Below are 25315 nucleotides of genomic sequence, written 5' to 3' on the forward strand. Positions count from 1 at the left end.
TTTAAAAAATCACAGGGGGAACACCATTTTCCAACTTCTTGGCAGCAGGAGTCTGATCTTGTGGCAATATGAAAAAGGTTCAGATCACTAGGCAATGTCTTCATTTAATACACAAATAGAAGGGTTTAATTTAAACTTAGTTTGCAGTGTCTTTCTAAAAGTTTCTGGTTTTCATTGCTCAAGCTCTTTCAGTGCTTGCTTTGTTGCTCTCAATGGACATTCCAAACAACTAAATTCAGCCTTGATTCTATTTTATAAAACTGCTAAACAAATGTACAGTCTCCAGCTTTCATCCAGATCACATCACACAATCCATTGTCTACAGCCAAGCTCTAAGATACAACTGCAGACAGAGACAAACACCTACACGATCTCTATCAAGCATTCTTAAAACTACAATACCCACCTACTGATGTGAAGAAACAGATTGACAGAGCCAGAAGAATATCCAGAAGTCACCTACTCCAGGACAGGCCCAATAAAGAAAGTAACAGAACACCACTAGCCGTCACATTGAGCCCCCAACTGAAACCTCTCCAGCGCATCATCAAGGATCTACAACCTATCCTGAAGGACGATCCCTCACGCTCAGAGATCTTGGTAGTCCTCACTTACAGACAGCCCCCGAACCTGAAGCAAATACTCACCAGCAACCACACACCACACAACAAAAACACTAACCCAGGAACCTATCCTTGCAACAAAGCCCGTTGCCAACTCTGTCCACACATCTATTCAAGGGACACCATCATAGGACCTAATCACATCAGCCACACCATCAGAGGCTCGTTCACCTGCATATATACTATCATGTGCCAGCAATGCCCCTCTGCCATGTACATTGGCCAAACCGGACAGTCTCTACGCAAAAGAATAAATGGACACAAATCAGACGTCAAGAATTATAACATTCAAAAACCAGTCGGAGAACACTTCAGCCTCCTTAGTCACTCAATTACAAACCTAAAAGTTGCAATTCTTCAACAAAAAAACTTCAAAAACAGACTCTGAGAAACTGCAGAACTGGAATTAATTTGCAAACTGGCCACCATTAAATTAGGCTTGAATAAAGACTGGGAGTGGATGGGTCATTACACAAAGTAAAAACTATTTCCCCATGCTAATTTTCCCTCTGTTACTCTCACCTTCTTGTCAACTGTTTGAAATGGGCCATCCTGATTATCACTACAAAAGTTTTTCTCCTGCTGATAATAGCCCACCTTAATTGATTAGTCTTGTTAGAGTTGGTATGGCAATACCCATTTTTTCATGTTTGCTTTGTATATATATCTTCCTACTGTATTTTCCACTCCATGCATCTGATGAAGTGGTTTTAGCCCACGAAAGCTTATGCCCAAATAAATTTGTTAGTTTCTAAGGTGCCACACATACTCCTTGTTCTTTTTGCGGATACAGACTACCATGGCTACCATTCTGAATAAAAGTGGAGTTCTCTACTTTCCCCTCTCATCACAACACTGCTGTCCTTCTCCCCTGCTCAACTTGTGGCACCTGCTTATGCCAACAAGCTTCTCCCTTTATATCTCTGGACTCTCATCAGTTGCCTTTATTAAATAAAAACTTATCTGAACTCTTCTCAACACTGCAGAACCAACACAACTATAGGGATGAGCTGAATTCTTTTTTGGTTCATGTATCCAGTATTAACTAGGGCCCAAATCAAACATGACTCTACAGAAAAGACCCCTGTGCCTACAGTGACTCCCTTATTTCCTTCAATGGCACTCTGTGTAGATGGGAGGGCGTCCACCTACAACCCTCAATCAGCTAACAGGATTGAAGCCTAAATTCTAATGGCAGAATCTTTATTGTTGGTAATGCATGAACAGGGCTGCTGGAACAATTTGTATGGTTCAATGGCTCTCAGCACCCCCACTAAACTGTAAACCCCATATATAATGGAAACCACTTCAAGTCAGGGGGTGTGGCAGTACCCGTAGTTCCCGCACCTATGTGTATGAATGAGGAGGACCACAGTTTGCCTTTCAGATTCCAGCTTCAGGTGGCAGGGCTGGAAATCAGTGAAACTATCACGTTAGTTGTAAACTGAGCAGATTTTCTCCATAAATCACCCACAAACTGTTATTTTGGCTAGAGAAGAGTCACACTCTTACTTATTAGACAGGCAGAACTCTATTGTGTGTGTGGGGGGGGGGGGGGGGAGCAGAGAAAAGTATGTCATTTTGTCCTGTATGTCATTTAAACTTACACACAATGAAAATGTGATATGGTGTCCTATGCAAGTTTGTAGTTTGTGTGGTCTTAGTCTTATCACAATAAAACTACATGCTCGGAAACTTGATTCTCTAAATAATCTTTTAAGCGTGGGGGGTCATATGCATGTGGTGGTTTATTGAATAGTGTATGTGAGAGGAAACAAATCTCACTCACTGTAAAATTTTCTTTATTAAGATGACTGATCGCTATTCTGTGCATTTGATTAAAATGCAGTCTGAGTCACCTCTGTCATGATTTTTCTTAGTCAATTTTGCCTTAAGTTCAGTATTGCACAGGTAAGTTATTTTTTATTCCAATTGTTTACAAAATTACTAAATGCGTTTAAGAATTCTGCCCCATTCTTGCTAAATTGTTATATCGTCAATATTAACCCATCATGGTTAACCCTTATGGTGCATTGGTGTCAAATAGTTGGGGTTTTATTTGCTTTGCTTTCATTATATGCCCATGGGTGGAATCGTTCATTAAGGTGAACTGAAAGGGTCTAAGTTAAAAACGTATTTTCAGAATTCCAAGAGAAGAAAACAGTCCAAGTGAAAATGGCTCTTTAAATAAATATGGAAATTGTTGAAATACAAAATTAAATTACTTCTCTTACAGCCTTCCTGGCATCTCTGCCAGAGCAGCAACTCCCATCACAGGTACCATTAACAGAGAGAAGATGAAGAGAGGAGTTTAGAAAAATAGACCAAAATAATGGCATCTCCCAGTCAACAAGGGTTGTTCTAATTTTGTTAATCCTCCAGACCTAAATCTTTGCCTTAGGTGACTGAGTCTTTCAAATGTGTAGCTGTGCTGTTTGAAAATATAAGAAGCCTGCATCTTGTTTTTCTATGGTTTGAGATTAAGTGCTTTACTTTAAGTGGCTGTATAACTCACTCATCATTTGATTTTACAGAATCAGACTATGGGTTTTTGGTTTTTTTTTAAGACTTTCAATTCACCTTTTAATCAGCAGTGCATTTAAACACAGACATTCTACCCACCACGAATGGATTCTTACTAAACAATGCATGTGTCACTTCTTTGCTCTAACTTAGACCTGGACGAGGCCTACTTAGTAGCTCGTCTCTACTAAATGAGCTTCTCAGTATGATGTAATACCATGAAGTCTATAGCAGTTGAGTCACACTAACAGTTTCCAAATTTAAGTTATAGATAATAAAACAGTGATCAGTTCTCAAACTGAAGGTGTCTAAATACATAATCTCACTTACGGAAGAGGCCATTTCATTCACTGAAGATCCATAAATAGCACTTAAATTATATACAGTATCACAGAAGTGGATGTTTATTCATCCCCCATAAATAAATTAATTTTCTTAAAAAAAAGGGGGGGGGACAAAAGAGGGAGACAAACTTATTTATATATAAAAGTAATGCACTAATAAAACTAACTACAGTGCTATCATCATTCAGCATTTACTTTGGTCTGCTGCAGTAAAACACGTATTTCTTCAAAATGCTGCTTCTGCCAACACTGTCTTGTACTGTCTTCATTACAGACAGGGACACCTTTGCACTCTAACTGTAATTCAGTTTGAGTTGCCTGATCCTTGAAATTCAAAGCAACTGTTGCATAATATTCTGGAAGAAGAGAGAGTACAATATTCAGTAATATGTTTATTAATACACTTGGTTTTAATACCTGATTAATAAAAGTTTGCTTTACTATACTACTATATAAAATTCAATCTTTCATGAACTCACCTGTTGCATTTTGTACATAAATGTACTTATTGCTCTGCAAGAACAAAGACAGCACAAACTCCTTCCCTCAGTGGGAATAACAGCAGGCACTATACTGTGCTTTCTCAAACTTTAGCTCCAATTTAAACTGGGATTAGGCCCCTATGAAAATCCTACCCGTAAGTACTATGGGGTTAGAGAAAAGACATACCATGAGGCCAGTTCCTGCATCTCCATTTCATGACAATCCTTTGGCTGGGTAACTGTAAGACAGATACAGATGTACAAGAATCATGACAAAACTAATACTCCCCCTGCCTTTTTTCAAGAATTTCATCTGACGACCTGCCACATCTCATTCCAAGAGAATCTGAGCTGGCACTGGCCAAGAATTTTCCAATGTGAAAGCTTTTTCCATCATAAAACAGGGTTTTGTCAAATTAAATTTTTTTTCTATAAAAAAGCTGGTTTGGTAAAAGTTTGTTTTCCAAAATTCTGAAACAAAATTTTGGGGCCTTCTCCCTTCAATTTCTGACTTTTCCACCTGGCAAAAGTTGGACAAACAGTAAATGTGAGGGAAAACACTTACTTGAAAATCCCAGCTCTAATCATGACACTCATAACTGGGCACACACTTCCCTACTTTCTCCTAGCAATGGACAAAGGTCATTTGTTCATGGTTATAGCTACAGCTCTGATCAGCAGCCATTGATAACATGGACCTTAGCATGGGTGACTGGGATTACTGCAGTGGTTCTATATTTTCCTCTGAGAAATCGCAGAAAAAAAGTGGAGCGTAACTGATCACCCACCTCTATAGTACTCTACTCTGCCACCCATCTTGCTCAATATACATTTGAGGCCACTGGAGGAGATACTGATGAGATGGTTTGGGCTGTGGTACCATGTGTAAGATGAGACACAGCTCTAGAGCTCCTTTCCATCAGTTCTAGATTGTGTGGCATCTCAGCATTCTCGGCAACTGGCTGAAATAGGGAACTGAAAGCAACATGGCAGAGGCTTAATCCAGAAGACACATGTGACAGCAGTTGGTTTAGAGTAGTGGTGCATTCTCCCATTCAGGGAGTTTGTCCATCCTTCAAGGAGGTTTACAAATAGGGGTATTTTTTTATTCACAACTTCCCCTAGGGTCCAGGTAGGTTCAGTTCCACTTGTGCTTAACATAACCCCTGTAACTATGTCTCTACAATGTGGAACTTGCCAGTTATTTGATTGTTGACTGGGGATACTGCCTAAAGAGTTTCTTTAATTGTTACGGCCGTAAATCTGTGGAGTGTCTTTTTATAGCTAGCTGCTGGCACTATCAAATGAATTATTTCATCTGATGAAGTAGGTTTTAGCCCACGAAAGCTTATGCCCAAATAAATTTGTTAGTCTCTAAGGTGCCACAAGGACTCCTCGTTGTTTTTATTTCATCAATGCGTTCCCAAGTGTCAACATCTTTATTATAACTGGAGCCACTGCACACTCAGAAAGGGGATCTCGAGCTTTAGGAAAACTTAGGCGTGCCTAAAAGATGAAATAGAACTAAATCCTCTAAAATCTGCAATAATTTTAATTCCAAAAATTGTTAACTAGCTTTAACTACTCAGGATTTGATTTAAGTAATTAAGGGATTAGAAGCTAGAATTGACACACAGCTGAATGGTAAGTTAAAGGGCTTCAAGACAACTTTTTAAAAGTATTAGGACAGAGCATTTTCCCTAGGTCGTTTTTTTGTTTAAGAAACAACTTTTAACATTATTCAGTGGTTGATACCACTGATCTCTGATAAGAGAAGAAGTGTCACTGGGACATACTCCCTAATCAAAGCCTCGATTGTCCCAGGCTGATTTACAGAGGAGGCTCCATCTGTGTGCAGATTTATTTATTCCATGTAAAAGAAGGATGCCAGTTTCTTCCCCAACACTGTATAGATGCCCATACTTTGGTATTCATGTAGAAGGAGTCTCCACAGGTTTCAGTGATTGGGGCAAGAGGAAGGTGGAGCAGAGCTCTCCATGGCACTACTCTGCTCTACGCTTAGTTCTGTGTGGAAATTCAGGTCTACACTATATTACCTTCCTAAGCGTTCCCTCTATGTAGCTGTAGGGGAGCATAACCAGGGACAGTGTAGCTTCTGTCTCTGAACAGAATGCGATCTGCTTCTCCAGAGAGCCACATGTTCGGTAAGTGGTACTACTTCTAATCTGTAACCTCAATCCCAAACTCTCTATTAAAAAAAGACAGTGGTAGAAAAACTCAGTAAGGCAATCACACACAGTTTTCCTCTTCCCATGGTTCCAAGTGAGGGTTTTCCCACAGGATAGATAATCTGGGCCAGAAAAGGAGAAAGTCAGGAATCTTCTACATGGTCATATTTTGTTTTTTATTAACTAAATCTGCATTAGAGAAACAAAAGCGAGGTTACATTTTACTCAGTATTCTCCCCTGTGGCGTAGCAATTTAAGAACCTTCTGGGCCCAAACATCATCAGTGTGAGACTCCAAAGGGGCAGAACATGGCATGTGATTTTAAACTGCAAGGCTTCACTTACCAGTTCTATGTATTCACCAGTAATACAACCATCAAACATTTGAAGTTTTCCTCCTCTTTTGGCTTCGATCACAGCACGACTTTTAGAAAATTTTTGTACCAACTAGGAAAACAAAAAGCAAACATGCATAGTGTAAGAATTTAATCAGCTATTCAATAACACAGAACTTCTATGATTCCTGGATAGCTTAGTGATCTATAACGCATCCTTCCAGGATACTGGGATGAACTAAAAGGGCTACTGGAGACTCCTAATGCCAAGGGTTCTGTGATGAATGCATGGCTCTCTAAAAGCAATTTTATGTGCTTGAACTTTAAAAAGTGCTCCAGTCAATTCAATACATCATTGATTTCACTAAGAAAAATCATAATATGATTAAGTTACAAAGTGCTGAGAAACATGTTTGGTAGGTAAAAGGAGCAATTAATGAGGGTATGTGGAAGGGGCCATTAGGTAAAACAGAGGTAGAGAGTTCAAAGCAAGTGAAGTGAAGTGGCTGCAGCTATATTTGGATTAGGAAACAGGCAGACTGATCTTCCTTCTGCCCTGATGAGATGGAAGCAGCAGTCTAGACACATGGAGCAGGATTAGTCAGAAAGTCATGAGATGTTATATTCTCTATCCCATATCAGAAGACTGACATTAATCCCTGATCCTCCTGAGAATTACAATTTTTGGAAGTATTAGCATTCCAGTCTAAAATCTTCTGATATATTCTAGGGCTTCTTAGGAGGACACCGATGCATCCTAAACTTGCTATTTGAATGCTTCTCCACAGTAAACCTTGCAAGAGAGGTAGATATAATCATATCCATACACATACTAGCTAACGGAATCCATCTGGAAAATGGGGATAAGAATGCTTAACATTTGTAAAGCACTTTGAGATCTTTGGATTACAAGTGCTTACATAAAGGATTAAGTATTTTTTATTACTGAGTATTTATTATTACTGTGAGCTGGGTGCAAAGGAGACAGAGCTCCATTTCACTTGCATACTAATGACATGCAGCATAAAACTTCCCAATCTCTATTAGTGGAGCTGTTGTGGGTGGATAAACAATGGCCCAGCACCACCTTCCAGGGATGCTCAGAAAGAAAAGAACAAGACTACCTAAGGGCCAGTCAGTCTACTTTGGAAAGATCTGAAAGTAAGTTATCAATTCCTCAAGGGCAATGGAATCAAAAGCCCGCTGACAGGACCAACAAAATTAGCAGACCATTCCTTTGGCCATTGCTAGTTGGCTGCTTCACATCAATACACAGAGCTCAACGAAATAAACACAGTTAGATAAACTAAATACACCGCTACCTCGATATACCGCGACCCGATATAACACGAATTCTGATATAACGCGGTAAAGCAGTGCTCCGGGGGGCGGGGCTGCGCACTCCAGTGGATCAAAGCAAATTCAATATAACGCGGTTTCACCTATAACGCAGTAAGATTTTTTGGCTCCCGAGGACAGCGTTATATCGAGGTAGAGGTGTAGCTCCAGTTTGCTCTCCACTTTACACACCATGATAGTTTACCTTCAAAGGTAACAACAGCACTAATGAAGCAAATGGTGCTAGAACCCTTGTAGGGAGGGGGCATGGTCTCCCTCCCTGACAGACGGGGGGGGGGGGGGGGAAAGACCTGCAACCAGGACACCTACAACCGCCCCACGGGAAGCAGAGGGGCGGGACAGGAACCAGAAATATAAAAGGCAGGCCCTCCAGCTCAGTTGGAGAAGAGCTGCCGGAGGAGCAGGATGTCTCTCCCCCAATGCTGCAGCTCAGACCCAATGGAGGCTGCTACCGCGCCAGAGACCCGGAGGCACTGAGGAGCTGTTGGGGCTGCCACTAGCCGTTTACCCCAGCGAGACAAACGAGGACCCAGGTACACCCTGAATGGGAGTGTAGGAAGGAGCCCAGGGAAGCCGAATAGGGTTTGGCTCTGTTACTTACTATAAGCCAGCCAGCGTGTTGCGGCCAGATTTCCCTGCTGACCCAGTGGCAGACCACTCCGCCACTGTTAGGGCCCTTGGCTGGGACGCAGTGGAGTCGGGTGGGCCTGCATCCCCCTGCCGCTCCACCCCTGGGGTGGCAGCTTCCCCACCTCTAGGCCAAGAGGCCCGCATTGGTCTGTTGCCCATCCGAGTTAGGACACCAGGCGGTTTTGCTGTCAGCCCCGCCAAAGAGCTGATTCCCCCAGACTGCTATGTTGCTCTGCCGGACTACAGGCCACAGCTGTTAACTGTTTGCTGTTCTGCCCTGATTGAGGCCCCCAGGCCTATAGACTCATTATTGCTCTTCCTGACTGCAAGCCAGAGCCCTTATTTGTTGGCTGCCCCACTTTGGCTGAGGACCGGGCTCACAGACTCAACTGCTGCCTGGCCTGGACTGCAGGCTTGGGCCTATTAACTGTCTGCTAATTTCCCCCTGAACTGAGTCACTCCAGAAGCATTGTAGTGAGGGGCAGGGTCTCCCTTCCTGACAGACGGGAAGAGACTCAAGACCACTTTACACCCTACATTGTGGTACTATAGCTGAAGTTACTAGAAATAAGTAAAAAGCAACAGAGGGTCCTGTGGCACCTTTAAGACTAACAGAAGTATTGGGAGCATAAGCTTTCGTGGGTAAGAACCTCACTTCTTCAGATGCAAGTAATGGAAATCTCCAGAGGCAGGTAAAAATCAGTATGGAGATAAAGAGGTTAGTTCAATCAGGGAGGGTGAGGTGCTCTGCTAGCAGTTGAGGTGTGAACACCAAGGGAGGAGAAACTGCTTCTGTAATTGGATAGCCATTCACAGTCTTTGTTTAATCCTGATCTGATGGTGTCAAATTTGCAAATGAACTGGAGCTCAGCAGTTTCTCTTTGGAGTCTGGTCCTGAAGTTTTTCTGCTGTACGATGGCTACCTTTACATCTGCTATTGTGTGGCCAGGGAGGTTGAAGTGTTCTCCTACAGGTTTTTGTATATTGCCATTCCTGATATCTGACTTGTGTCCATTTATCCTCTTGCGTAGTGACTGTCCAGTTTGGCCAATGTACATAGCAGAGGGGCATTGCTGGCATATGATGGCATATATAACATTGGTGGACATGCAGGTGAATGAGCCGGTGATGTTGTAGCTGATCTGGTTAGGTCTTGTGATGGTGTTGCTGGTGTAGATATGTGGGCAGAGTTGGCATCGAGGTTTGTTGCATGGGTTGGTTCCTGAGTTAGAGTTGTTATGGTGCAGAGCTGGGCCCTCAGTCAGCAGCCGCCTCTCTCCGGCCACCCAGTTCTGAAGGCAGCAGCACAGAATTAAGGGTGGCATGGTATGGTATTGTCACCCTTACATTTGTGCTGCTGCTGGCGGGGTGCTACATTCAGAGCTGGGCACCTTGCCAACAGCTGCCACTCTCTGGCCACCCAGCTCTGAAGGCAATGCAGAAGTAAGGGTGGCAATACCACCCCCACCCCGCAACTCCCTTTTGGGTCAGGACCCTCAATTTGAGAAACGCTGGTCTCCCCTGTGAAATCTGTACAGCATAGGGTAAACGCACACAAAAGACCAGATTTCATGGGAAGAGACCAGATTTCACAGTCCATGATGTGTTTTTCATGGCCGTGAATTTGGTAAGGCCCTACATATAATATTTCTCATCAAATAAAATAACTTTTCTCTTTAGTGGAACACCAGTCCCTTCAGTTACATCACTAAGAACAGGTGCTCCTATCTTATACAAAGGTTTCTTACCTCCTTAGTTATGAAGATGCTATAAAGTTCCTCTACCGGAGAGTCAAACATCTCTTTCAGAAGTATCTTTACTGTTGGAATCTTTACACCAACTGTATCCAAAGAAATTGGTATAACAGAATCCTGTAAAGTAAACTCAGGATAAAGTGCCATTGTATATGAATAGCAAACACATATATATTCCACACCAAAACTCTTTACTAGAAAAACATTAAGTTTGCAAAGTCAACCACTCAAAAGTTGGAGAATGCCAGGTTTAAGGCTGTCCAGGCATTATTAAGCCTGCTCCCTTATGCATATGCATTAATTACATGATAACATACTATTCTATATTAGGGTTAGATTAAGTGAGCACCACAGTCAAGCACTAGGAAAATCTGAGGCAACTCTAACATGCTTTTGGTGACAGGCAACAGAATGTGGAATGTATTAATTAGACCAGAGATCGGCAACCTTTGGCATGCGGTTTGCCAGGGTAAGCACCCAGGCAGGCCGGGCCGGTTTGTTTACCTGCCGCATCCGCAGGTTCGGCCGATCATGGCTCCCACTGGCTGCGGTTTGCCGCTCCAGGCCAATCGGGGCGGCAGGAAGCGGCGGCCAGCACATCCCTCAGCCCACACCTTCCTGCAGCCCCCATTGGCCTGGAGCAGCGAACCACAGCCAGTGGGAGACGCGATCGGCCAAACCTGCGGACGCGGCAGGTAAACAAACCGGCCCAGCCCACCAGGGTGCTTACCCTGGCGAGCTGCGTGCCAAAGGTTGCCAATCTCTGAATTAGACTGAGGAAACGAGGGAAGAAGACAAATTTCAGCCTCTCCCTCTTGAAGCTGTCGTTACTGACAGAACACTGGAAGTGAAGAACAGGGCACCTTTGATCTCCCGTCTGAAGATTCTGTGGCCCCGCAATGATTTTATTTCCACATTACCTGAGCACTACAGAGACTAGTCATAGCATTCATGTTGGTGAATTTACTGGTCTCCATCCCAAAGGTGATTTTAAAAGTGCATCAAACACTTACTGTTACAGATGAATGCTCCACATTACAGCACTATGTATATCTGCTGTTAGTCACAGGATAAATCTTAAGTTCTCTATTCCTCCTACGATGGCAGAGTTTGGGGCCAATAGCATCCATCTTTCCCAGTGAAACTTATATAGTAACTCTTAAAGCCAGCATACCTGCACATTATTCTCACTCAATTTTTTTTTAACCGCCAGTTCCGGACCAGCTGAAGTTTTGGTTGGTAGGATCATTCCCAGAGTAAACTCTGTAAATAGAGGAAGTAAAAAATATCATCTAACGTGAGGCCAACCTGTACAACCAACTATGCCCCTTGGCCCCACTACAACCAAGCCCTTCCCCCTCTGCTCAGAACCATATTTATTTTAGTAAAAATCTGAAAATGAGAATAGCCTAATTTCCACTAAATTCAGGCTTTTTCAGTTTTTGATTTTTTCACCAAAATCAATAGAGTTCTGTCCACTTATGCCTAGAACATTCCCTGAAATTTTGGAATTGATTGGATTCTGTTTTCAGAAGTTCAGATACAGAGAAATGCCACTGAGTTAAGTGTGTGGCCTTGCTTTGCTCAGCCAATTAATTTGTAAGATCTTTAGAGCAGGGACTGTATCTTCACATATGTTTGTATAGCACTTATGACAATATGGTTCTGGTCCTGATTAGTGCCCCCGGGCTTTGCTGCAAAATAAACATTTTACAAAAACACTTTGAATATCCTGACTTTGATGAAATTAAAACCTTAATGCAATATTATAATTAAAATGAAGGCATTGGGATTTTGTTTTGTTCTTAAAGTAATATGAAAACAGCTTCTACCAGCTCAGATGAAAATGGATCAATCTATTCAAGCAGGGAGATAGCACAAAATGGGCCCATATAGCCACAGTGTGAAGAAATGATCTTAATGTACCTGTTTTAAGAACTTTCAGATAATCTCTGAGAGCCTCCCTGACTTTTGAAGTTCCTTCTGTTCTCATAAGATCCTTTAGCACATCTCCATCTCCTTTCTTTTTGCTTACACTTATCTACAAATAAACATACAAATCTAAGAGATGCTTTGCACAATTTGATTTTTGGGGAACAACAAGTGTTGGAAAATGCTATCTTTGGTTTATGCAGAGGACAGGTACAGAATAGATATTTCAAGTGCAAACTTTCCCACTTTATCATGTCTTTAAGCTAAACCCGGATACTTTTTCTAAAGGAAACACAAGCAATTTTGTCTCCGTAATAACTCAAGAACTAGCCAGAAGTTTAGATAGATTGCCCCCCCCCCCAGGAGTTCTTTAGAGACCACCCTATCAACTATATCATTAGGCTAGCACCAAAGTAGAGGCCTTAAGATTAAAAAATAGGGCTCAATTCTTATCTCAAACACGTGGCTCTGTATTGCCATGAACTGCATCTTTTAAAGTCAGATACTGTGCATGCTTAGTAGCTAACTTTGGAAGATATGTATTTACGTATCGGAGGACAGAAATGAGCCATTAATGTTTTTGGTTCTTGACATCTTTTATCTTTAGAATACTAAAGACAAACTTGCTAAGTCATGTTGTTCTCCTATTATTCAGTTAACAGGAAATTTAATGGCAACTAAAGTTATTAATTTTATTTAAAAATTCCTGCCCTATACAGCTATGTTAGTATTTATTACCTACCTCTGTATCATCCACCTCATTTTCTTCTGACAGGTTAGGAATTTCAACAGATCCCTCATGTTTCTCACCAGATTCTTTCATTGTACCTGCATTAACAGAATGAATTCTTAAATGTAATAACTAAAGAACTATATTTTCCATAGTAGAAGTTTTACCCTTGTAAATGCTTTATGCAGAACTACTATATACTGCAGTTCAAAAATGGAAGGCCTGATCCTGCAAACACTTCTGAGAGAAGTGCTTGCTTCGCAAATAGTGCCATTGACCTCAATAAGGCAACTTATGGTAGTAATCACTACACTAGTAAGGCCTTGTCTACACTTGCGGTAGCATGTGGGGTATATGTAGCTACACACCACAATGAAAAGCAGGGAACGGTTCTGATGGGGGGACGCAGTGAAGGAAGATCAGAGCCTTTCCCCACTGCCTCCCACCAGCCACAGCCTTTCCTTGCTGCAGGGATGGGCTCCAGCAGCTCCCTGTGCTGAGGAAAAGCTGTTGAAGCCTTTTCCACTGCTTCCTCTTCCCTGCCAGAGTCTTTCCCCACTGTCAAAACCTTTCACTATGGCAGGAAAGGTCCAGCAGCAGGGAGGCAGTGGGACACTACACCGCTAAAAATAGAAGTGGGAAGCACTGTGGAGCATATGGAGAGCCGTGTAGGAGATATGCCAGAACCTTAGGGTGTGTCTTTACTCTATTGTCTAAGCAGTGCCTCGTCATCTACACTGCTATTTATATCTGTTCTAGGCATGTGTGCAGTGCCTGTACTATACATGCCACCATAAATGAAGCCCTAGATCATGATGCTGGAACTTGTCACACCCAGAGAGACTGATGCACTTGAACAGAACCTCACTGAAGATAATGGGGCTCCACACAGGCATAGCAGCTCACATGAGTGCAAGTTGCAGGATCAGGCCCTTGGTCCACACTGTTCTGCTTAATTTTTACAGGTCTATGAACAGTTTTTACTTCCGTAAAGATTCCTCCTCTTATTCTTAAAGTTTCTAGTTGTTCATTAAATTTATTCACCCAGCAGATCTGGTTTAAATGCTCTTCAAACTGTACCAGTGGCATTTCCATTCTGCCATGGCACCTTTGTCACACCATTAAATGTTATTTAAACATGTGCAACTCCCCAGCAGCAAAGATGTTCATCAATGCTCACAACAAAACCCTCTAATATAAACACCCTGAAATATCATTTACTGCATTTTTGCAGTAACACTCTGCAGGAACAGGCACTGCTTGATGGAGCAGCTGGTACGGGGACCCACAAGGGGAGAGGCAACTCTAGATTTAGTCCCGAGTGGAGCGCAGGAGCTGGTCCAAAAGGTAACTATAACAGGACCACTTGGAAATAGTGACCATAATACAACAGCATTCAACATCCCTGTGGTGGGAAGAACAACTCAACAGCCCAAAACTGTAGCATTTAATTTCAGAAAAAGGAACTATGCAAAAATGAGGAGGTTAGTTAAACACAAATTAAAAGGTACAGTGACTAGAATGAAATCCCTGCAAGCTGCATTGACACTTTTCAAAGACACCATAATACAGGCCCAACTTAAATGTATACCCCAAATTTAAAACACAGTAAAAGAACTAAAAAAGAGCCACTGTGGCTTAACCATGTAAAAGAAGCAGTGAGAGATAAAAAGGCATCTTTTAAAAAGTGGAAGTCAAATCCTAGTGAGGTAAATAGAAAGGAGCATAAACACTGCCAAATTAAGTGTAAAAATGTAGTAAGAAAAGCCAAAAAGGAGTTTGAAGAACAGCTAGCCAAAAACTCAAAAGGTAATAACAAAATGTTTTTAAGTACATCAGAAGCAGGAAGCCTGCTAAACAACCAGTGGGGCCCCTGGACGATCGAGATACAAAAGGAGCGCTTAAAGACAATAGTCATTGCAGAGAAACTAAATGAATTCTTTGCTTCAGTCTTAATGGCGGAGGATGTTAGGGAGATTCCCAAAACTAAGCCATCCTTTGTAGGCGACAAATCTGAGGAATTGTCACAGATTGAAGTGTCATTAGAGGGGGTTTTGGAATTAATTGATAAACTTAACAGTAGCAAGTCACCAGGACCAGATGGCATTCACCCAAGAGTTCTGAAAGAACTCAAATGTGAAATTGCAGAACTATTAACTAGGGTTTGTAACCTGTCTTTTAAATCAGCTTCTGTTCCAAATGACTGGAACATAGCTAATGTAATGCCAATATTTAAGAAGGGCTCTAGAGGTGATCCCGGAAATTACAGACCGGTAAGGCTAATGTCAGTACCGGGCAAATTAGTTGAAACCATAGTAAAGAATAAAATTGTCAGACACATAGAAGAACATAAATTGTTGGGCAAAAATCAACATGGTTTCTGTAAAGGGAAATCATGTCTTAGGCCTTGTCTACACTACGAGAGTAGTTCGATTTTACTTAAATCGAATATTTGGAATCGATATTGCAAAGTCGAACGTGTGTGTCCACACTAAGGACAGTAATTCGACTTTGTGAGTCCACACTAACGGGGAAAGCGTCGACATTGGAAGCGGTGCACTGAGGGCAGCTATCCCATAGTTCCCGGAGTCCCCGCCGCCCATTGGAATTCTGGGTGGAGCCGCAAATGCCTTCTGGGTAAAAAAAAAAGGGGGCCAGGGTAACTGTCGTCATCCGTCCATCACTCCCGCCCTCCCTCCCTCCCTGAAAGCGCCGGCGGGAAATCATTTCGCGCACTTTTCCAGTCATTGACAGCGCGGATGCCACAGCACTGTGAGCATGGAGCCCGCTGCAACCATCGCTGCAGTTGTGGCCGCTCTCAACGCCTCGCAGCTTATCATACAGGTTGCCCTGAGGCAGATGCAGAAAAGTCAGGCGAGGAGGCTACGTCAACGTGGTGATGGCCTGAAGTGTGAGAGTAGCACAGACCTCTCAGAAAGCAGGGGACCCAGCGCCGAGGACATCACGGTGGCAATGGGTCATGTTGATGCCGTGGAACGGCGATTCTGGGCACGGGAAACAAGCACTGAGTGGTGGGACCGCATAGTGCTGCAGGTCTGGGATGAATCACAGTGGCTGCGAAACTTCCGCATGCGGAAGGGAACTTTCCTTGAACTTTGTGAGTTGCTGTCCCCTGCCCTGAAGCGCAATGACACCCGGATGCGACCAGCCCTGACTGTCCAGAAGCGAGTGGCCATAGCCCTCTGGAAGCTTGCAACGCCTGACAGCTACCGGTCAGTCGCGAGCCAGTTTGGGGTGGGCAAATCTACCGTGGGGGTTGTTGTGATGCAAGTAGCCAAGGCAATCGTTGATGTACTGCTGCCAAAGGTAGTGACCCTGGGAAACGTGGAGGCGATCATAGATGGCTTCGCAGCGATGGGATTCCCAAACTGCGGTGGGGCCATAGATGGAACTCACATCCCTATCCTGGCACCGGACCACCAGGCCACCCAGTACATTAACAGAAAGGGCTACTTTTCCATGGTGCTGCAAGCACTGGTGGACCACGGGACGTTTTACCAACATCTACGTGGGATGGCCGGGCAAGGTTCATGACGCTCGTGTTTTCAGGAACTCTGGTCTGTTTAGACGGCTGCAGCAAGGTATTTACTTCCCGGACCACAAAATAACTGTTGGGGATGTGCAGATGCCTATAGTCATCCTCGGGGACCCAGCCTACCCGCTAATGCCCTGGCTCATGAAGCCCTATACAGGTGCCCTGGACACTGAAAAAGAACTCTTCAACTACCGGCTGAGCAAGTGCAGAATGGTGGTGGAGTGTGCTTTTGGACGTCTCAAGGGGAGATGGAGAAGCTTGATGACTCGCTGTGATCTCAGCGAAACCAATATCCCCATTGTTATAGCAGCTTGCTGTGTGCTCCACAATCTCTGTGAGAGCAAGGGGGAGACCTTTATGGCGGGGTGGGAGGTTGAGGAAATTAGCCTGGCTGCTGATTACTCACAGCCAGACAGCCGGGCGATTAGAAGAGACCAGCGGGAAGCGCTGTGCATCCGGGAGGCTTTGAAAGCAAAGTTCCTGAGTGAGCAGGGTAACCTGTGACTTTCTAATTTTGTGTACAGAGAAGCCTTCACCCCACTTCCAACACACGTTTCAAAATAAAAATAGTTCTACTTTGTTAAAGCACACCGTTTTCTTTAATACTGTTTTCGTGGGAATTTTTTAAAACTGGGACGCAGACTGTGGTGCGGAGCGGGTGTAGTGTAGTCGCGCGAATGCAGCTTCTAAACTGAAGGACTGACAGGCTCCGCTGCGGTGGGATGGTTCTTTCAACGGAGCCTGTCACCCCTCCTGATAGGGACTGTGTGTATGGGGGGTCTATGTGACTTTGTGGCAGGGGGGGGATGCTTACAGATCCCCTGCTGTGTGGCTCTGTGATCCTGCCTAAGGACCGCCGCTTAAGATCTCTAACTGCCCTCCCCTGCCACAAAGTCACAGAGCAACCCACCCCCCACCACATAACATGAAAAGAACCTCCCAGACTAACCAGGGTAAGTAGTCACTGCATCACTGCACTATGTATGTGCCCTGCTGCTGTGCCTGCCCCCGACTATGTACCCTGCCAAAGGTGACTGTCCTGTCCAATTACGAACCCCCTTTCCCCCCCTCCTCCAAAAGAACATGATGGAAACAGTAGTTAACAGAAACATATTTTTTATTAACAACTACACAGGGGACTGGGAAGTGAAACTTGGACGGGGGCTTGTGTCAGGCGGGAAGGAAAGAACTTGTCAAACTTTGGGGACTGAGAGCCTTCTGCTGCTCGAGCTCTCTGCAGGGGTGCAGTGAGAGTTAGCAGGGACTCTGCCGCCTCTCCTTCTGTGCACTTTGGGTGAAGGGAGTATGGGACTTGGTGGCGGGGGAGGGCGGTTAGAGATGGACTGCAGCGGGGCTCTGTCCTCCTGCCTCCGTTCCTGCAGAACATCCACAAGGCGCCGGAGCGTGTCTGTTTGCTCCCTCAGTAGTCCAAGCAGGGTTTGAGTCGCCTGCTGGTCTTCCTGACGCCACCTCTCCTCCCGATCCATGTTGGCTTGGTGCATTTGGGACAAGTTCTCCCGCCACTGGGTCTGCTGTGCTGCCTGGGCTCTGGAGCAGGCTATAAGCTCGGAGAACATGTCCTCCCGTGTCCTCTTCTTCTTATGCCTAATCCTCCCTAGCCTCTGGGAGTGTGATGACAGGCTAGGTTGTGAGACAGTCGCAGATGGGGCTGTGGGAATGGGAAAAAGGGAGTGAATTCCTCAGAAAGATAAATGTAGTTGTGAACAAAGAACATAGTCTTTCTCTGTGAACAGGACCATGCACAGCACCTATCACATGCGCACTCAGCACAAGGTCGAATTCTCGGCCTTCGCATTCAGTGTCTGTGGTTTTGCAGAGCACTTTTGAGAACCCTGTCAGGACAACGGAATTGCTCTTGCACGCAGACATGGTAAGCCGTAGATTCGTGGCAGCTTAAAACTTTAATATTAGCAATGGCCTCATTTCACATTGAAATCAATGTCGGTCCCTGCTGCCAGCAATCCGGCAAGCAGGAAGTTTGCTCCTGTCCCACACCCTCGCGGCTGTCCCCGGGAACGATCCCTTTTGGCTGACCCTCTCCCGCCTCCACCGCGTGGCTGCAAACCAGCCAACACTAACATTCCCCTACCTCATTCAAAGCAGGTCTTCATGAGCGACATCACCCTCATGAGGATCTCTGAGAGCGACAGACAGAGAATGCTCCGGGAAAGCCTTCAAAGACCAGGGCCGTATGCCGCCATGCTGTGCCAAGCAATGATTCCGGAGTACTTGCTAGTCTCGTGGCGCGGCAACGTGTCCTACTACGGAGGACCCAATAAGGCCGCTCTCCCCAAGAACCTAATGCAGCGGATTTCAAATTACCTGCAGGAGAGCTTCCTTGAGATGTCCCAGGAGGATTTCTGCTCCATCCCCGGACATATAGACCGCATCTTACTGTAGCTGCAGTAGCAGGGACTAAACAGTAGAGCGGCTTGGGCAGGACAATCATGCAAAACCGGACATTGCTAGATTTTTTTGAAATACTTGCACTGCCCATGACTGAACCGTTAAGTTAATCAAACTAATCATGAGAAACCCATTTTTTACATTGTTAATAATCATGTTCTGTTACAAATAAATGTTTGCATGTTTACAAGACTTACTGGATGATCCTTCACCAGATTCTGTGTCCGGGGTAACGGCTGGGGAGGGTTGGTAGGGGATCTCTGTAAGGGTGATGAAGAGATCCTGGCTGTCGGGGAAATCAGCGTTGTGAGCGCTGTCGACTGCCTCGTCCTCCTCATCTCCTTCCTCATCTTCCCCGTCCGCTAACATGTCCGAGGATCCGGCCGTGGACACTATCCCATCCTCAGAGTCCACAGTCAGTGGTGGGGTAGTGGTGGCGGCCGCACCGAGGATGGAATGCAGTGCCTCGTAGAAACGGGATGTCTGGGGATGGGATCCGGAGCGTCCGTTTGCCTCTTTGGTCTTCTGGTAGCCTTGCCTCAGCTCCTTGATTTTCACGCGGCACTGCGTTACATCCCGGCTGTATCCTCTCTCTGCCATGTCTTTAGAGATCTTCTCATAGATCTTTGCATTCCGTCTTTTGGATCGCAGCTCGGAAAGCACGGACTCATCGCCCCACACAGCGATGAGATCCAAGACTTCCCGATCAGTCCATGCTGGGGCCCTCTTTCTATTCTGAGATTGCACTGCCATCAGTGCTGGAGAGCTCTGCATCGTTGCCAGTGCTGCTGAGCTCGCCACGATGTCCAGACAGGAAATGAGATTCAAACTGGCCAGACAGGAAAAGGAATTCAAATTCAAATTTTCCCGGGGCTTTTCCTGTGTGGCAGTTCAGAACATCCGAGCTCTTACTGCTGTCCAGAGCGTCAACAGAGTGGTGCACTGTGGGATAGCTCCTGGAGCTATTAGCGTCGATTTCCATCCACACCTAGCCTAATTCGACATGGCCATGTCGAATTTAGCGCTACTCCCCTCGTCGGGGAGGAGTACAGAAGTCGAATTAAAGAGACCTCTATGTCGAACTAAATACCTTCGCGGTGTGGACGGGTGCAGGGTTAATTCGATGTAACGGCGCTAACTTCGACATAAACGCCTAGTGTAGACCAGGCCTTACTTATCTATTACAGTTCTTTGAAGGAGTCAACAAACGTGGACTAGGGGGATCCAGTGGACATAGTGTACTTAGATTTCCAGAAAGCCTTTGACAAGGTCCCTCACCAAAGGCTCTTACGTAAATTAAGTTGTCATGGGATAAAAGGGAAGGTCCTTTCATGGATTGAGAACTGGTTAAAAGACCGGGAACAAAGGGTAGGAATTAATAATAAATTCTCAGCATGGAGAGGGGTAACAAGGGTCAGTGCCGGGACCAATTCTATTCAACTTATTTATAAATGATCTGGAGAAAGGGGTAAACAGTGAGGTGGCAAAGTTTGCAGATGATACTAAACTGCTCAAGATAGTTAAGACCAAAGCAGACTGTGATGAACTTCAAAAAGATCTCACAAAACTAAGTGATTGGGCAACAAAATGGCAAATGAAATTTAATGTGGATAAATGTAAAGTAATGCACATAGGAAAAAATAACCCCAACTATACATACAATATGATGGGGGCTAATTTAGCTACAACAAGTCAGGAAAAAGACCTTGGAGTCATCGTGGATAGTTCTCTGAAGATCTCCGTGCAGTGTGCAGATGTTAGGGATCATTAAAAAGGGGATAGAGAATAAGACTGAGAATATATTATTGCCCTTATATAAATCGATGGTACGCCCACATCTCAAATACTGCGTACAGATGTGGTCTCCTCATCTCAAAAAAGATATACTGGCACTAGAAAAGGTTCAGAAAAGGGCAACTAAAATGATTAGGGGTTTGGAACGGGTCCCATATGAGGAGAGATTAAAGAGGCTAGGACTCTTCAGCTTGGAAAAGAGGAGACTAAGGGGGGATATGATAGAGGTATATAAAATCATGAGTGATGTGGAGAAAGTGGATAAGCAAAAGTTATTTACTTATTTCCATAATACAAGAACTAGGAGTCACCAAATGAAATTAACAGGCAGCAGGTTTAAAACAAATACAAGGAAGTTCTTCACGCAGCGCACAGTCAACTTGTGGAACTCCTTACCTGAGGAGGTTGTGAAGGCTAGGACTATAACAGCATTTAAAAGAGAACTGGATAAATTCATGGTGGTTAAGTCCATTCATGGCTATTAGCCAGGATGGGTAAGGAATGGTGTCCCTAGCCTCTGTTTGTCAGAGGATGGAGATGGATGGCAGGAGAGAGATCACTTGATCTTTGCCTGTTGGTCCACTCCCTCTGGGGCACCTGGCATTGGCCACTGTCGGTAGACAGGATACTGGGCTAGATGGACCTTTGGTCTGACCCGGTACGGCCGTTCTTATGTTCTTATGCTGCAAAGGGGTGAATCAGCTGAAAGGCACAAAGTCACTCAGAAGTCCCATCTTCCAAATATCCAGATCCAACTGCCACTTAACTCAATGGAAAAACTTCCTTTAACAACTTTATGCAGAGGATTGTGCTCTGAATGAGCACCAGACTCTCCATCGAAAGAAATGCCCATGCATGAATATATCCTGACTTGCTGCAGGTAAAGCTCATGCTAAAGTAGGCAAAAAGACATTTATGTGCAGTTTCTGTTAATATCTGAAGGAAAAAATGAGGTGTGGTTTTTTTTTTTTGTTTTTGTTTTTTAACTTCTTAGTCAATCAGTGTGCCCAAAGAAAATGTGTGTTTAGACTTTTTTGAACAATGGGGCACATACCTGCAGGATGGCTTTTCTAGCCAAGCTTGCTGAATGGGTAAGAGTTTAGGGAAGTGTTGGCAAACCCATGTAATCGTTGCAAAAAACAACAACAAAGATACAAACAAAACTAACTGGAAGGTCTAATTTATGACTAACAGTAATAGAGGCTTTTTAAACATTCAATTTTTATTTTTTTTTAAACAGCTAATAATGCTGAACATATCAGTCACTTGGACAGACAATACCTGTGCTGGTCAGCAAATGCTAATCTAAATATTTACTGGATAGAGCCACACTGCTCACTGGAGGTAATGCTTTGCATTGTAAATACCACTTTGAGGTAGGCACATATTATTATTGCCATTTTATAGATGTGGGAACTAAGACACCGAAAGATAAAATGGCTTGTCCAAAACCCAAAAGGTTCCAGTGTCAGAACTGTGATTAGTATTAATTAAGGCTGTTGATTAATTGCAGTTAACTCACGCGATTAACTCAAAAAAATTAATTGTGATTAATCGCACTGTTAAACAATAGAATGCCGATTCAAATTTATTAAATATTTTGGATGTTTTTCTACATTTTCAAATATGTTGAGCGGGAGGGATAGCTCAGTGGTTTGAGCATTGGCCTGCTAAACCCAGGGTTGTGAGTTCAATCCTTGAAGGGGCCACTTGGGATCTGGGGCAAAATCAGTACTTGGTCCTGCTAGTGAAGGCAGGGGGCTGGACTCGATGACCTTTCAAGGTCCCTTCCAGTTCTAGGAGATAGGATATCTCCATTAATTAATTACAACACAGAATACAAAATGTACAGTGCTCACTTTAAATTTTTGCACTGTAAAAATGATAAAAGAAATAGTATTTTTCAAATTCACCTCACACAAGTACTGTAGTGCAATCTCTTTATTGTGAAAGTGTAACTTACAAATGTAGATTTTTTTTTTTTTGGTTACATAACTGCACTCAAAAACAAAACAATTAGAGCCTACGAGTGCACTCAGTCCTACTTTTTGTTCAGCTAATCGCTAAGACAAACAAGTTTGTTTACATTTACAGGAGATAATTCTGACTGCTTCTTATTTACAATGTCATCTGAAAGTGAGAACAGGCATCCGCGTGGCACTTTTGTAGCCGGCGTTGCAAGGTATTTACATGCCAGATATGCTAAACATACATATGCCCCTTCATGCTTCGGCCACCATTGCAGAGGACATGCTTCCATGCTGATGATGCTCATTAAAAAACTAATGCATTAATTTAATTTGTGACTGAACTCCTTGGGGGAGAACTGTATGTCTCCTGTTCTGTTTTACCTGCATTCTGCCATATATTTCATGTTATAGCAGTCTCGGATGATGACCCCCGCACATGTTTGTTTTAAAAACACTTTCACAGAAGATTTGACAAAACGCAAAAATGGTACCAATGTGAGATTGCTAGAAATAGCTATAGCACTTGACCCAAGGTTTAAGAATCTGAAGTGCCGTCCAAAATCTGAGAGGGATGAGGTGTGGAGCATGCTTTCAGAAGTCTTAAAAGAGCAACACTCAGATGTGGAAACTACAGAACCCGAACCACCAAAAAAGAAAATCAACCTTCTGTTGATGGCATGACTAAAATGATGAAAATGAACATGTGTCAGTCCACTCTGCTTTGGATCATTATAGGGCAGAACCCATCATCAGCATGGACAATATCTTCTGGAATGGTGGTTGAAGCATGAAGGAACATATGAATCTTTAGCGCATCTGGCACGGAAATATCTTCCGATGCCGGCTACAACCGTGCCATGCAAACACCTGTTCTTACTTTCAGGTGACATTGTAAACAAGAAGCAGGCAGCATTATCTCCTGCAAATTGCAACCAAACTTGTTTGTCTGAGCAACTGGCTGAAGTAGGACTGAGTGGACTTGTAGCCTCTAACGTTTTACATTGTTTTATTTTTGAATGCGGTTATTTTTTTGTACATAATTCTACATTTGCAAGTTCAACTTTCATGATAAAGAGATTGCACTACAGTACTTGTATTAGGTGTTCAATTAGAATTGAAAAATACTATTTCTTTTGTTTTTTACAGTGTAAATATTGTAATAAAAATAAGCACTGTACACGTATTCTCTGTTGTAACTGAAATCAATATATTTGAAAATGTAGAAAACATCCAAAAATATTTAAATAAATGGTATTCTATTATTGTTTAAAAGCGTGATTAATAGCGACTAATTTTTTATTGCGCGATTAATCGCGATTAATTTTTTTAATCGCTTGACAGCCCTAGTATTGAGTTTTGGTTCCCAGTCCCATTTTAGATCTACTGGACCACATTACATTTCGGACAAGGTTATTTCAATATTAGACAAATTAACATTGAAAGCACCTTGCTCAAAAGGACCGCAGGTGTACTGGATTCCAGGACAGTAAGTTCACAGGTAGTTTTTATAGAACATGTACAAAAACTACCACCATAATATAAAGCTCTTCATTAAAATACTTATGATACCATGGGGATACAAATAATAGTTTTAGAATTTAATAAAAAACCTGATGTTTTTAATTTAAATCAACTTATTTTATTTAAGTGGTGCTAGTTCTTCACTTTCTTCCCAGTCTATGTTGCTAAAGTGGATTTTTGTGCATTTTTAAATCGGGCTTTCCTAATTGTTAGTGAATTTCAGATTTACATATATTTTGATTCTGCTAAGAAATGTTCATTTTTAAAATAGTAGAATGCAGAATATTATAGAAAAAGACTAGATGGGGAAAGAACTATTGCTTTAAGTTTGAGAATGTTCCATGCTGTCAAACTCCCCAGAAGTTCTGATCTTATTTCTACTTCCAATTGGTCAGAGAACATGCGGGGGGGGGAGTCCTGATACAGACCCAAACTCATGACCAATGGCTCTTAAAACTCTCTGTGAAATACTAGAATCTTCAAGCAAATACTCTTAAATACAGGTTCACAAAGGAATGCTGCAATGTATGGTAGAACACTGAATGCCTGTGAGATTAAGTGCTCTTATCACAGTGTAAGAATAGTTCATAATTGTTAATCGCTTCTGGTTTTCATCTCAGAAAGTTGTGGCAGGTAGAAAAAAACTATTTGGGAAACATTTGTAGCAAGACAATTATATTTTGTTCTTCACAATGTATAAAATTAAGCTACCCTAAATATATAGTATTTATAACTTAGTTCTTTATAGGAACATAAGAATGGCCATGTAGCGACATTAAAGCACTGTCGCGGCAGTGCTTTAATGTCTCTGCCCCTTTTGCCCCCCCCCCCCCTCCACCCCGTCGGCAGCCCTGCCGGCAGGGCCGACGATGGGCGGGGGGGTGCAAAAGGCAGGGCCGGCTCCAGGCACCAGCTGAGCAAGCAGGTGCTTGGGGCGGCACGTCGGGCTCTTAGGCGGCAATTCAGCGGAGGGTCCCTCTCGGAGGGAAGGACCTGCTGCCGAATTGCCGCCGAAGAAGAAAGCGGCGTGGTGGAGCTGCCACCAATCGCGATCACAGCGCTTTTTTTTTTTTTTTCCCTTTTTTTTTTTTCTTCTTCCCCACGGCTTGGGGCAGCAAAAACCCTAGAGCTGGCCCTGGCAAAAGGG

At 43.4% G+C, this 25315-nt stretch overlaps 1 protein-coding gene across 1 annotated transcript in view; it reads right to left on the reverse strand.

Annotated features, from left to right (window-relative positions):
* Positions 1 to 1347: 1347 nt before the first annotated feature.
* LOC117874298 (activator of 90 kDa heat shock protein ATPase homolog 2-like) overlaps positions 1348 to 25315 on the reverse strand; it is a 29684-nt gene continuing 5716 nt past the window's right edge. Inside the window, exons 3-9 of the mRNA XM_034764267.1 lie at positions 12913 to 12998; positions 12165 to 12279; positions 11413 to 11501; positions 10233 to 10355; positions 6506 to 6607; positions 4160 to 4211; positions 1348 to 3846 (exon numbers count right to left, since the gene is read on the reverse strand). Of these exons, the coding sequence (XP_034620158.1) occupies positions 3671 to 3846; positions 4160 to 4211; positions 6506 to 6607; positions 10233 to 10355; positions 11413 to 11501; positions 12165 to 12279; positions 12913 to 12998 (743 nt within the window). The 3' untranslated portion in view covers positions 1348 to 3670. The remainder of the gene's footprint in view (positions 3847 to 4159; positions 4212 to 6505; positions 6608 to 10232; positions 10356 to 11412; positions 11502 to 12164; positions 12280 to 12912; positions 12999 to 25315) is intronic.

The sequence above is a fragment of the Trachemys scripta genome, chromosome 3 (genome assembly GCF_013100865.1).
Source record: "Trachemys scripta elegans isolate TJP31775 chromosome 3, CAS_Tse_1.0, whole genome shotgun sequence".
Taxonomy (NCBI): Eukaryota; Metazoa; Chordata; order Testudines; family Emydidae; genus Trachemys; species Trachemys scripta.